Genomic DNA, 13,229 nt, shown 5'->3' with positions numbered 1-13,229 from the left:
GCCGCCGGCGCCGCGGCAGCCGCGCTTCCTCCTCTTGCTCTTGACTTTCGGGACCGCTCTTTCCTCCATGCCAGGGCCATTCATAAACCCCGGGCCAGGCGGGCTCCTCCTGGCGGCCCCCGCGCTGCCCCCGCGCTCATGGACGGGCACCGCCAGCCGGGAGCCGCCGCGGTGGGCGGCCGGCGCAGCCTCGCCTCGCCTCGCCAGGCGCGATCAACAGGCAGCTCCGGCTCCGCGGCGCCCGGGCGCAGCAGCCGGAGCCGGGGGCATGCCGCTCGCGGAGCGGGCCGGGCAGGTGGGGGGGAGGAGGAGGAGGAGGAGGAGAAAGGCGAGGGTGATCCCCCTGCCTACGTCCGAGAGCATTGCACTGGGGCGCGGGAATGACCTGCGCCTGCGCGCTGGCCCGCTCGGGAAGCCGGGCACATCTCGCCCGGCCCCCCAGGGAGCGGGCTGCCCCGGAGGCAGCCCCGGGTTGAGGCCCCTGCCCTCGCGCCCCGCCTCGGCGGCCTCTCCTCGCCCCCCGCAGGGTCCGGGGCTAAAGCCTTTCCGACCCTCGTACGGGACGGGAACGAGCCCGCCTTCCGTTTGACAGCGGGGAAAGCCAGCCAAGCACCACCGTTGTGTGGGACCCGCTTATGCAGAGACCACCACCTGCCATCATAGGAAGGCTGGGCTGGAAGGCACCGCAGAAGCGCATCTCCGAGCGGGGTGGTCCCCGACTCAGCTGCTTGGAAATCCGTTTGGCCCTGAGCGAGCCATCTCATTGCTCTTTTAAAGGTCCCAGGAATGGCGATTCCTTCATAGATTCACAGACGTGAGGGCTGGAAGGGACCTTGGAAGATCATCGAGTCCAGCCCTTGCCCCAGGGGCAGGAAGTCAACTGGGGTCAAAGGCTCCCAGCAAGATAAACGTCGAAATGTCTCTTAAAAGAGTCCAGAGTAGGTGCTTGCACCACATTTGGAGGGAGTCTATTTCAGGCCTTGGGGGCTCGGAGAGTAAAGAAGTTTTATGTTTAGTCTGAAACGGTCTCGGAGGAGTTTGTGACTATTGGACCTTGTCATCCCTTGGGGCGCTCTGGTGAACAGGCGTTCCCTCAGCTCCTGATGCACACCCTTCAGGAGAAGAGAGTGCCTGAATTCTGCATTGAGTGTCCAGCCTGAGTCAGGGGGACACTTGCCCCTCCAGTGGCTAGTCAATGACTGGGAAGGGGGGTCTCCTGCAGCCAATCACACTGACTGCATGGCTGATCATGCTGAGTGGGGGTGGCATTCTGGGTGCGCTGTTGGCACTTCTGGGTCAGCATAATTGACCCTGCACCCCCAGTTGGCATGATCCGCCATGGGGATCACTTCTGGCACGGCCACCCCAAGGGCAGCCCTCTTGGGGAGGCACCAGTGCTCTCAACTGCCCCCCCGCCATTGCCTAAGTGGGGAACACTGCTGCCAGAGGGTGCACGTGCACCCCCTACACATTGCCACTGTGTCTAGGGCCAAATCTTTACCCTTCTATTAATCTCTCCCCAACCCCATTTCCATGGCAGCCTCAGAGAAGATTGCATTTCATTTCACGGCTGCTTGCTTGCTTGCTTTTTTTGTTGTTGATTTTTTTGTTACATGAAACACCTAGCCATGAAGACTGACAGGTTGAATGGATACAGATGAGACAGATACATGTAAGACTTGTAGAATCTAGTTTTGGCTTCTAAAAAATTGACTAGGGGATAACTAAAGAGGAACGAACAATTCCAGCATATCATCTAAAAAGGCAAAATGCATGGCTGTCGGCACTTCTATCTCCCAGAATAAATCCGTCGCTGCCTAGAAAGTTATTCCTGCAATGGGACTTATTTACCATCCCACACAGAGCAGACTTAGTGCTGAGTCCCACTCAGGACTCACAGTCCTCATAACTCAAGGAACAAAGCTGTGGTTTTCTATGGCTTTTTAATTTTTTCCCACTTTTAGTACAGGCACAATGTTATTGCATCATATTCACAGAATCATAGAAAATTAGAGTTGGAAGAGACCTCAGGAGGTCAATTGTATCACCTGACAATCTAGTACTGACTTCTGTAAGCACTGCATTTAAGTCTGAAGGTAGGAGCCTGATCCAAATCTCAAAAATCTAGGGAAAAACTCCCTTTTCCTACACTGGGTTTTGGAACAACCCTTGTAAGGAACATAACCGGGCAAGCATGTTAATGAATAAACACCCTGCTGCACATGCAAATTAATGCTCGATAGCAACCAGCTATCAAGTTAATATACATTTTCGAGGTCTAACTTGATAGCTGGTTGGAGCTTTTTAGCATGCAATGTCTACTTGGCACTTGTAGCTGGTCTCAAGGTAATTCATAATTAACCAGTTAATTGCAGATACCTGCAGTATGTAGTGAGGGCTCAAGAAATCATTATCAGCTGTGCCCATAAGTAGGTTTTTCTTGTTGTTTGGTAAAAGATACTACAGGTACTTTCTAAAGCCCAAAGAAACTCCTGACATCATGGGTAAATTTAAGTCCTGCTAGCCTGATTCTAGTCTCGCTTGGGCATGTCTACACAAAATGTTTACTGCAGAGCTGATCAATTAGCTTTGCAGTAAACATCTCAGCATCTATACATGAGCCCCTGTTAGGGTGCAAGAAATAAAAAAAAATCCGTAACAGGGTAGTACTTCTAAATAAAAGTATTTATAAATACAAGTACTACCCTGCTGCAGAGTTTTTGCTTGCACAGCAGATGCTGACTCAGCTGACTGGAGCATGAGCAGGGACAATGTGTAGGGCATGCACGTGGGTACACATGCACACCCTGGGTGTGGCAGTGCTCGTCTACAAAAAGGCACTGCCGACAGTGTCAGCGACACCTACAGGTGGTCACCACTCGCCACCCCAATGCCAACACCACCAGCAGTGTCTGTGTGTGGTCCATGATTCCTGCTGGTTGGCACTTGCCACCCTGCTGCCAGCGGCATTGCCGGCATCTGCAGGAGCTCCCTGCTCACCGCATCCATGCTCCCACCAGTCCTGGTGCTGTGCCCCACCAGCCACCAGGGGCACATGCCATTCATGGGTACAAGGGTGCTCAGTTCAGGGGCTGCCTGCCAATTAGCCCCACACAAGCATCCTCATGCCCCAGCCAGCCCTTCTGCAGCACATTGAGCTGGAGCAGCAGAAGGCTGGCAGGCCTGATCCTCAGACCTCCTGCCAGATGGGGCTGTACCTACCAGGCTCCATGTGCTACACATGAATAAACTCTGGAGCTGATTGCTCCAGCATCAATTGCTTCTGGGCACATGTTTATATGGTTCACCCAGGAGCAAAAAATTCCGGAGCAATAAACTTCGGAGTTTATTAATGTGCACTAATTGCACAGTAGGCACCTTTTGATTGTGAGCATTGACTTCAGTGGACCTTAAGACCAACCTTAGGACTGAGAGTTTGCCTTGCTTCCTTGATTTCAGGTGTATATATATATTATTTGCAGAATTGTGTATACATTTTTTCACGATATAAAGGTCTTTTAAAATGTCTCTGATGATTTTTATAAGCATTCTTGTAGTATGAAAGGCATTTAACTAATCCTGTGCCTCATGGATTTTACTTGTAACCATTTGGGACCAGGAAGGATTTTTTTTTTCCCCTTCACAAATACTACTGCTTGTGGTTCTGGGGTGGTTTTTTGCTTCCTCTGTGGCACTGGGAAGTTAGTGATAGCTAAGGCTGTCTGAGTTGCTGAGGCTCCAGAGGTTGCTGGATACAGGGTCTTTTTTTTTTTCACTCAAGTTCCCTCTGATCACCAAATATGGGGTTGGGGGATGTTTATCCTCAGGTCAAACTGGCATACATCATAATAGTTCTGGGAGTAAGTGGGAAGGGAAGTGTTTCTTCTTCTGCAGTGAAGGGCTTGGTCCTTTTCCTAAGATTCTCTAAACATATATTGGCCAGCTACTGTCATTTTCATGACAGGGCATTGGCAGTACCCTCATAACTCCTGGTTTTTACCTGTGACGTATTTTAGAGAATGTTTTGGATTTTGTTCCTTGTATTTGTAGGCGAGTGTCTGCAATGGCTATTTTGTGAATTCTTCTGGTTAACAAATTCCTGCGAATGCAGAAGACCAGACTTGATGGTCAAAGAGGCACCTTCAGTTTTACATTCCGAAGTCGAGTAGAAAGCAAAGAAGAGATCCACATATGTATAATGTACAGTGTTCTATATTTGAAATCAATATAATTGTCTAAATATGCCAAGAGTACAAGTCATTTTGGCAAGCAATGAACTATTAAAAAGCAGAACATCAAGGCCTTGGTCGAGTGCACAAACAAAATAGGATATTTGCAACCATGAACAATTATTGTACAGTCTACATTTGCAAAAATAGCTGCACTCTTCAAAGGTTAAAGAAACTTAACTTTTTATAAGTATATTGTCATTTGTCTCATAGGAAATAAATGTATTTGGAAATAAAATATTTTAATTGCAACGTGCATTCTTCATAAACTGTATAGTAACTCTAGTACTGTAAGTCAGAAAGCAGAAATTGAAAACCTTCAAACAACAGGGTAGCTTCAAATAACTTTGTATATAAAGAATCTGAAGGTTTGGTTCCATTTATGTTTTCTGTCAGTTGTATTGGGTGCTATACAAAGGATTAAGTATTTCACAAAAATAACAGAGTCTACGTGGTCCTGGCACGAGTACCCCCAGCCTTATACATGCCTAACTTTTATTTTGACACATGTGGGGATTAATTTGTACCAGCCTCTAGATCAAATAGTGACTGGAAGTTACTATAACATGGTCATGTTTCTGTAACATTTTTCAATCTGGAATGCACTGTGGATATCTAATATAAGGCACCATTATTTTTGCATGCAAGGGATTTACCTTCATGCTGCTCTCATGAATGCAAAATGCTGTTATTTCACTTTAAAGATGAGGAACCCAAGACAGAGTTGGAGTTAACAAAGGAGGTCTCTGGCAGAACAGAGACCCAAGCCAATCTCTTAAGATACAGGCTAGTAGCCTAAACACTGAACTGTCCTCTCTCATGCACAAAGGAGGGTATGCAACTGGCATTCCTTACACTGCCTTACAATAGGGGAAGGGATTTCTTCCCCTCATTGTGGGGAAGAATCTGTGTAAGCTCCTTCCCTGAACAAAAAGCAACAGCATCTTTAACCTGTCATATCTAAAAGACAAGACATTAATATTTTTTTAAGGTCTCACCACTAAACTCAATACTCAGTACCACACATGGATCTTAAATAGCTGCACTCTTCAAAGATTAAAGAAATGTAACTCTTTATAAATATATTGTAATATATTTTGAAGATATATCAATGCTCCTTCAAATGAAGAGCACTTAACTGACTGCTGAAATTTGTATTTGAGGGAATCAAACTGTTTCAGTTATTTGGTTAATTGGTTATCAAAGTATTTCAGTTATAAAACTGCCTTTTTCTTATTTTGTGCAGCACCTTGCAAAATGGGGACTGGAGCTGTAACTTGGATTCCTGAGAATTACAGAAATACAAGCAAATAATACTTAGACTGCTATAAACAACCACCTACAGAGAAGGAGCGTGTTGGATCAAATTGCTGAAGAAAGGATAGGATTTTAAATTAAAAAGGGTGGGAGAAGGAGGAAGCTTGCAATGTCTCCATTATAACTGGGAAGGACTCCTTAAGCCTGGTTTTTAATGTTGATGTTGATGCATAGATGTCTGGAATTGTTCAGTCAACCACAGATTCTACAGACGCACCTGTGCATACATTCACATTTTCTGAGGTCCAGGTTGAGACAATCCAGGGAAAGGACTGTCATTCTAAAAGTAATAATTTCATTTCCACTTGCATATGGAAAGCGGAAGGAGAGGGATATTGTGCAAGCCTTTGCATGATACAGCATTTCTCCATCCTCCATTCTATCATACCACCTCAGTTCATATAGATGGCTTAGGCTCTGACAGAGAAGAATCAGTCTAGGATTCACCTACTCCTTGCAGCTCCTCTTCCCCTAAGGAAGGCAGAAGTAGAATTCCAGTGGTGCCTGCTTATTCTAACTCGCACAAGAAAGCAATCTGGGCAGGCCAAATAGAAGTGAATGAGTCTCTGATTCCTTTTCTCTCTTGTATGACACTAAATGGCAAATAACAATCTTCTCTGAGTATCTAGGTACCCAATTTGCACAATATGAGCCAGCAAACCCAGATGTAATGGATGTATCTAAAAATCTGGCACATAATCTTAAAAAATAATCATCCATCGCCCTACTAGAATACATTTGACTTCAAGAATGAGACATCAACATTTGGATGGAGGCCAAAACCATAACAGAATGTTTGAAATCATGACCAATCATTAAATGGTCTACATTTGACAAAATAGCTGCCCTCATCAAAGATTAAATTGATAGAACTATTAATAAATATATAACAATTTGCCTTGTGTGGGAAAAAATGGGTTAGAATTTCTCCTAGCTGCAAAGAGCATTTTTTTAAATGGTACTGTACAACTAGTACTATAAGCTATTACAGAGCAGATTTTAAAAATATCTTTACTAAGACATGGAATAGTATAAATCAAGCCTGCTTTATACACGGTTTTTTATGAGGAATCTGAAGAGCTGATTTTATTTCTTCTCCCATCATAATTGCACTTGACACAGGGTTACATCCTATGATCACTCAAACTTCAGCTGATGCAGAAGGCAGCTGCCTGTTTGATGCTTAATGCACTGCAAACAATGCTCTGCAGTCTGCACTGGCTTCCAGTTCATTTCTGAGTAGCATAAATTGGTGCTGCCTTTTAATTTTATTTATTTATTTATTTTCATATAATGGCCTAAGTGGTTTGGGCCCTGGATAGGATCTACTTCTTCCTGAGCAATGTCCTGTCATTTGTGATCAGAGTCTATGTCTGGAGCAAATGCAATTTTGACAGGAAAGAGCAGTTGGCACCCAGATTTATTTACTTTGTGCTGCAAAACTGATCTTGTTTTCTCAGATTTTTCTTAGGAAGGCAAGTTGACAGGGCTGAGAGTCCAGCCTGAGCTAGGAGATCTATATACCCACTGTAAACTGAAGCTTTTCTTTCAGGCATATACAGATATTTAGAAATTGAAATCACTGCTGAAAAAAGCAAGCAGTAAATTAGCTGTGTTTCAGGACTCAGAATACTAGAATCCTTTACATATTTTTTTCCGGATAACTATTTTTAATAAACTTGCACATATATCCTATTTATTTTCTTAACTCTTATGACCATCCTTTATAATTCCCCCAAGCATGTCAAAATTCTAAGCAAAATTCAGATGCTATTCAACCTATTAGGTATCTAAAGTGGTATTTTGGCATCTCAGTACAATCCTATTCTACGCTGCTTGAGTTCCTGAAAAACCATTAATACATCTACTTACACAACTTCAACTTAGCCTTAAGACTAAGTAACAAAAAATGGAAAGGACCCACCCACCTATTAATGCTTTTTTCGGGGACACAAGCAAGATGTAATGGGAATGCACTTAGCGTAACAGTTATCTGTTTGCCCCTCAGTAACTGTTATTTGGGTGTTTTGGGGGTTTTTAAAAGTAAAATAAGGGATTTTCCTCTTTTAAAGGGACATTCTTTACAAAACAGATCTTTTCAGTATAAATTAAGGGTAAATATGAAGTAAAAACCTGTTGGAAATCCAATGAAAAATTCAAGGTCAAGGAAAAAGAAACAATTGAGGAGTGTGAGCTGGATGTTGAAGAAATATAAATCTATTTACAAAATATGATTTCCACTTTACTGATCAAAGTTTGGCATCAATAGAATTTTTGCCAGGGTATGGCCTCAGTTAGAACTGCAAAGAGCTTTATCTTGTATCTCTAATTAGTCTGGTCCATTGAAACAGGATGTCATGAACTGGCACCCTAAGCCAGCCTCTTCTCCTGACCCCCTCTGAAATCAAGCATATCTTTGCATAAAGCTGTGGAAATTGTCTGCTGATTCATTATGGCAGGTGCAGCTTGTTAACCCAAACAGGATATCAGAGGGATGAGTGGGACTTTCTGATAAGAGGAACACAAAAACAAGGAGGTCCTGCAGGAAACTCTATGAACAGCTAAACCTAAAGATAAAGATTTAGCTGAGCATTATCTGCTTCCCGCCCCCCGACATCGGTTCTGATTTCTAAATATCCAGGAAAGTAGTACGTTTGTTTTTGCACAACACCTGTAGATTTTGTTTTCAGTGGAGTGGGAACTCATTTGCTCACATCGATATTTAAAGAAACAAAAACTAATTAGATTCTAGTAAGGGTGTTACAATATTATTGTGATGAAGCTCACAGGGATCCATATGAACCATTCTTCCATTCGTCATTCATTCCACAGGAATCTCACTAACAGTACCAACTTTTCAGGTAGAGAGAGCAGATACCAGCAGAAACATTTGGAATCAAATACTTCCATTTTGGTTTGAATTTACCTCTTAAATTGATTTGCCCATTTAAAAATTACAGATACCTAATGGCTGCTAAGTAGAAAAAACACCAGATGCTTGGTGCTGTTTTCATGAAGAATCCCCTTAATCAATTATTTGATTTGACTGACTTATTCGCCTCCCCCATTTCTTCCTTCATTCCTGTCACAGCTCTTGGTACTCTGCCCCTCCGGAGGCTGTTTTTTCCTGTCCCCCTATCAAGTGACTAGCCTGGGCTTCTGCTTGTGTCTGTGGATTATGTTCCCTTACTTTTCATGATCTCCAGTAGGTCCAATATGTTTGGCACTTGTGAGATCTGTGGATGGAAAGCAGCAACACAGAAACAGCTTCTTTAAAATTAAATAAAGATTTTATCTGGCAAGAGGTATGCAGCCCTCAGAAAAATGGATTCAAGACATGGACGGGGCTACACACATGATGTCTTACGTACTCTTGATATTCCCCTCAAGCCAATAGGTAGTTATGACACAGTTTTGGTCTGAAAGAGAGCAGGTAGCACCAGGTTAAGAGTGCTCACTCCAGATCACCGATTCTCCTTCAGAATGTCTGTCCCAGCCGTCAGCAGTAGGAAACCCCTGTTTCTCCTGCTCTTTCTGCACAGCAGATTGTTCAAGAGAGATTTTGATCCCACAATTTTCAGCCTTGGCAAGACTGTCTATGACTAGGGCTGAGCCTAAGAAAGTTTGAGGATGTTCTGAGATTGATTCTTATCTCTAGTACTCTTGAGCAGTTTCTGATTGGTTTCTTTAACAACACTTTTTGATGCAACTCCACAGCAAGTGGTCCACAAGAAAAAACAAACATCTACACAGACACACATAATATTCACACAAAAATTGTCCATTTTTCATGGCTTTTTCAGCTGCCTTCAATAAAAAAGAACAGCCTGATGACTGACTCTGCTTGAGATAAGATTTCCAAAGCTACCTAGGTGACCTGATGTCCATTTCTAAATATGTGGGCAATCAACTCACCATGACATCATTAAAATCTCAATGTTAATATTATATATAAGTTATGACCAATACAAAAATGTTTTTGTACTCCTTCTTTTCAACTTTATCCTGCAATTCATAATTGAAGACTTTAGCAAAATATGAAATCATAAGAAACTAATAATATTTTATGGTATTCTGTAGGCCTGATCCTATGCCATGAAAGCAAAAAGGTTTACTATGGTGTTCAGGTGGATCAGACTCTAGATGCTCTATCTGTACCCTAAGCAGCAAACTTCTCTTACAGGGGATATAGTATCTGAATCTTTCTGTTTTGTTTCTGTGTTACTATTTTCCAAGAGGAGTGTCTGACGCTAAATTTGGAACTAGAGTTGATCTTGTTGGCTGCAGTTGCCTGATCTGAAGCATTTTATTTGCAGGTTGAAGCATGGAGTACGATTGCTTGACCTAATAATTTGAAAATTGATTCAAACAACAAGGAATTTCTGAAAAAGGCCATGAGATAAGTAAAAATGAAGACTGAAGGATACCTTATTTTCTGGATATATTCCTGGTATCATTTCTTATCCATTCTGTTACACAGAACCTTTTTAGGAAGCAATCAGCATATCAAGAAGAACTACTATACCCCTATTTTGACTGCCTGGAATTTGTGTAGCATGCTTATTTCTAAATCTGATTCTTCTCAAATTATTATTTCTGTGTATTACTAGTAAAAAGAAAGCTTTGTAAGTGAGTTACTGACTCATTTGAGAATAATGTAAATTATTGTTTCAGTTATTTAAATTTTCTTCTCACATATATATTTTCCTTTTCTCATGGCTTATTTCTTGGTATTTTTCTGGGCATGATCTGCTGCACAATATTACCTTTGGTCATAGCATGTTCTTTATCAATTCTGCCAAATAATCAACCAGCTCAAATACCAGACCTGGGACTCCATCCTCAACTCCTGAGTCAGGTGAAATCCCTTACTGATTTTCATCGGGGAGTGTTGCTTGGCAAGGATTAGAAGAGTAGGTCCCTAGTGGGTGCATGTTTTCATTGGGGAGTTTCCTGTCAAAGTATGAAAAGTACACTCTCTCTATGAACCTCAGAAGGGGGGAAAAAAGCAACATTTAACCAAACAAAAAAAATCTTATAGTTCAACCCCCACAGAGAAAAAAAAGTGTCTGTCTTTTATTGCAATATTATGGTGTTTCTTATTAAAAGTTGCAAAGTCAATAATAATTTTGAACAGACAGCAGAACACAACCAGTCAGGAGATCCCATGCTAATTACTACTGACATTCAGTCACCTATCATTCTGATCCTTTGCAGCTCAAACAAAACTGAGGTACTAGCATACAGTGGTGAGACTTTTAAAGAAAAACTCCTAATGCTGCTTTTCAAACAGAAAAATAAGTTTGAGATGGAAGATACTAGACAGAGTACCCAGACCTTGAGTGTATCCGATAATAAACTGATACTGTGTTTGATCTTTGCCAATGGCTGAAAATCTGTCTTATATATAACCTGGGTAATGAGATTCATCATGTAATTCTTGCAACTGGTAGCAACTAATTAGGTCAAATTAGCTGCACATATGTTACTGGTTCTATTTTGAGTTTAAATCCTCATGATGGAGCTACCCTCTCACTTGACGCTGAAACGCTGCTCTGCTTATATTATAGGGAAAAAAAAGCCTATTTTATGCTGTGTTGCATTTGCTGTTGCCATCATCAGTTCATTGCCCTATATTAAGACAGCCTTCCATTGGATTTTAATGCTATGTTTATTCTCTTGTCTTTTTTGTTCCCCCTTGCGCCCTAAACAATTTGCATAAATCCACTTAACGCTATTTAGCTAATGTCCCCATTGTTACTATAAATAAACGAACTGGAAGTGCAGCTTAGTGAGGCAACTTAATTCTTGTCTCATTCTTCTTTCCTTCTTACACTCTGTCTGTGCTTGTGTGCATGTCAGAATAAAGGAAATACATGTTGTTATCCTTAAAAGGAGCAGAGAAAGCACAAGTCTTTTTAGCTAAGCACACACAAACACTGCCCCTAAAACACCAATTGTCCTGTATGATGTCCAGTACATGTGATTCAGTAAATCAGCTTTCATTTTGAATTCAGGAGAGGAAAATATCTTAATCCTTTCTTACAAGAAAACAGATAAACTGGCATCTTGAAAAAAAATAGACCTGTTTATTAAGGTAAGGAATACCTTATCTTACTAAAATTGAATCTGGTACGTGTCCTTAAAGCCATACAGAGTATACACAATGGCAATTCTCAAAATATTTAGATTTTATCTTCCTGTTTGACTGTCACGACTATGTGGATTAATACTGTCCAAGTCAGTATCAAGTCAAAGGTGACAATATGCTCATTTCTTTCAATGCCAAAATATGAATTAAGCATCTAACTTTTGCAACTTTGTAAAATGAATCACAATACATATTTTGAAAGAGAGGAGGTAAAGATTTTAAATGCTGATGATGGACACCACTGGTTATTCCTCATCTGTAACAAGTATGGAAAATATGCCAATATAATAGAGCTCCCCAAGACTGGTAGACCTTTACAACACAGAGATACATAAATTGCAATTAATACTTTTAACTGTATGGAATATCTACAAGCTCTAACGCATCTCTTGTAAACTGGGTCTTTTCACTTAGTCTGAAATATATGTCACTTTTCTAAACAAGGTTAAGTGCTGCTTTTATTTTTCTAATCCTGATTAGTAGGACAGTGCTAGTAGCCCTGGCTGTTTAAGTATTCCAATTAAGTGGGAGAAAGGTCAAACATAAGATTGCTTCAAAGACATCTGATGACACCAAAGGGTGATTACTTTTCCTAAAGGATTCTGATCCATTTTTCCAGAAATACAATATCAAGAAGTTAAACAGAGTCAAGAGAAGGCAGGAATATTAAAACTAAAAATAACCCCCTTCCTCTCTCCCCTTGCCCCCCAAAAACCAAAACAGTAAACATAATCAAATATTTCAACAAGGATCTCTGCTGGAAGTTTGGAGAGCTCCAAGCCTGATCTCTGCTGGAGGGTTGGAGATAATTTTCTTATTCGGTTCTGGAATTTTGTTAAGTGTATATTGGATCCATCTGCTCTTTTCACTTTGAATGAAATTGTTGTTGATATCAAAAGGGAATCTTCCATTCAGCTTTAATCATTTATACTGCTCTAAGCAACCTAAAATCAGCTTTAAAGTGCAATTGCTGTGACTTTGCAAAACTGCCACAAAGAAATTAGATGACTCAGGCTGGGAACAGGCTCTGGTCCATATCCAACTGTAGTCAGTGGCATTCAAAAACAGTTCATATCTGGTGGATGTTTGGCACCTTAAGAGAAATGAGTTTAGTGGGTTTAGTCCAGCAGACAGTTGTCTGTATCACTAAACCCTTCACATCAGGCAATGCTCTCAGGATGCCAGAGCTATAATCAGCATGGGATAAACCATAATAAGAATGGAGAATTAACTAACCCTTCCTTTTAGGTCAGGCTTGAGGACATGATGGGGGGAAGCATAAATGATGTTAGTGGCTATTAAAGCTGAGGGAGGGCAGGCAGGGAGGGGAAACAGAACTCTATTTTCCATCAAGGCTTCCTCTGCTCTGTCCACAATTACTTAAGCACGTCTGTTGCATTCACTTTGTCTACTATGTAGAAAGAGGACTTCATTTTCCAGAGTCCTGACCCTTCTTGCCTCACAGTGTATGAGCAATTTATACCAATTTTAATCATTGTTTTTCCGTTTTAATATTGAAAAGTTACTCATAT

The 13,229-nt window shown here is 41.6% G+C and overlaps 1 protein-coding gene across 1 annotated transcript in view; it reads right to left on the bottom strand.

The window, feature by feature from the left end:
• The window catches only part of ADCY1 (adenylate cyclase 1), a 262,521-nt gene extending 257,630 nt beyond the window's left edge, over window positions 1-4,891 (bottom strand). Inside the window, exon 1 of the mRNA XM_019535907.1 lies at window positions 4,886-4,891. Coding sequence (XP_019391452.1) covers window positions 4,886-4,891 — 6 coding nt within the window. The remainder of the gene's footprint in view (window positions 1-4,885) is intronic.
• Window positions 4,892-13,229: the final 8,338 nt, after the last annotated feature.

The sequence above is a fragment of the Crocodylus porosus genome, unplaced genomic scaffold (assembly GCF_001723895.1).
Source record: "Crocodylus porosus isolate Cpor-Errol unplaced genomic scaffold, CroPor_comp1, whole genome shotgun sequence".
In the NCBI taxonomy this organism is placed as follows: domain Eukaryota; kingdom Metazoa; phylum Chordata; order Crocodylia; family Crocodylidae; genus Crocodylus; species Crocodylus porosus.
The sequence above is the reverse complement of the archived record's forward strand: the minus strand, read 5'-3'. Positions and strand labels throughout refer to the sequence as shown.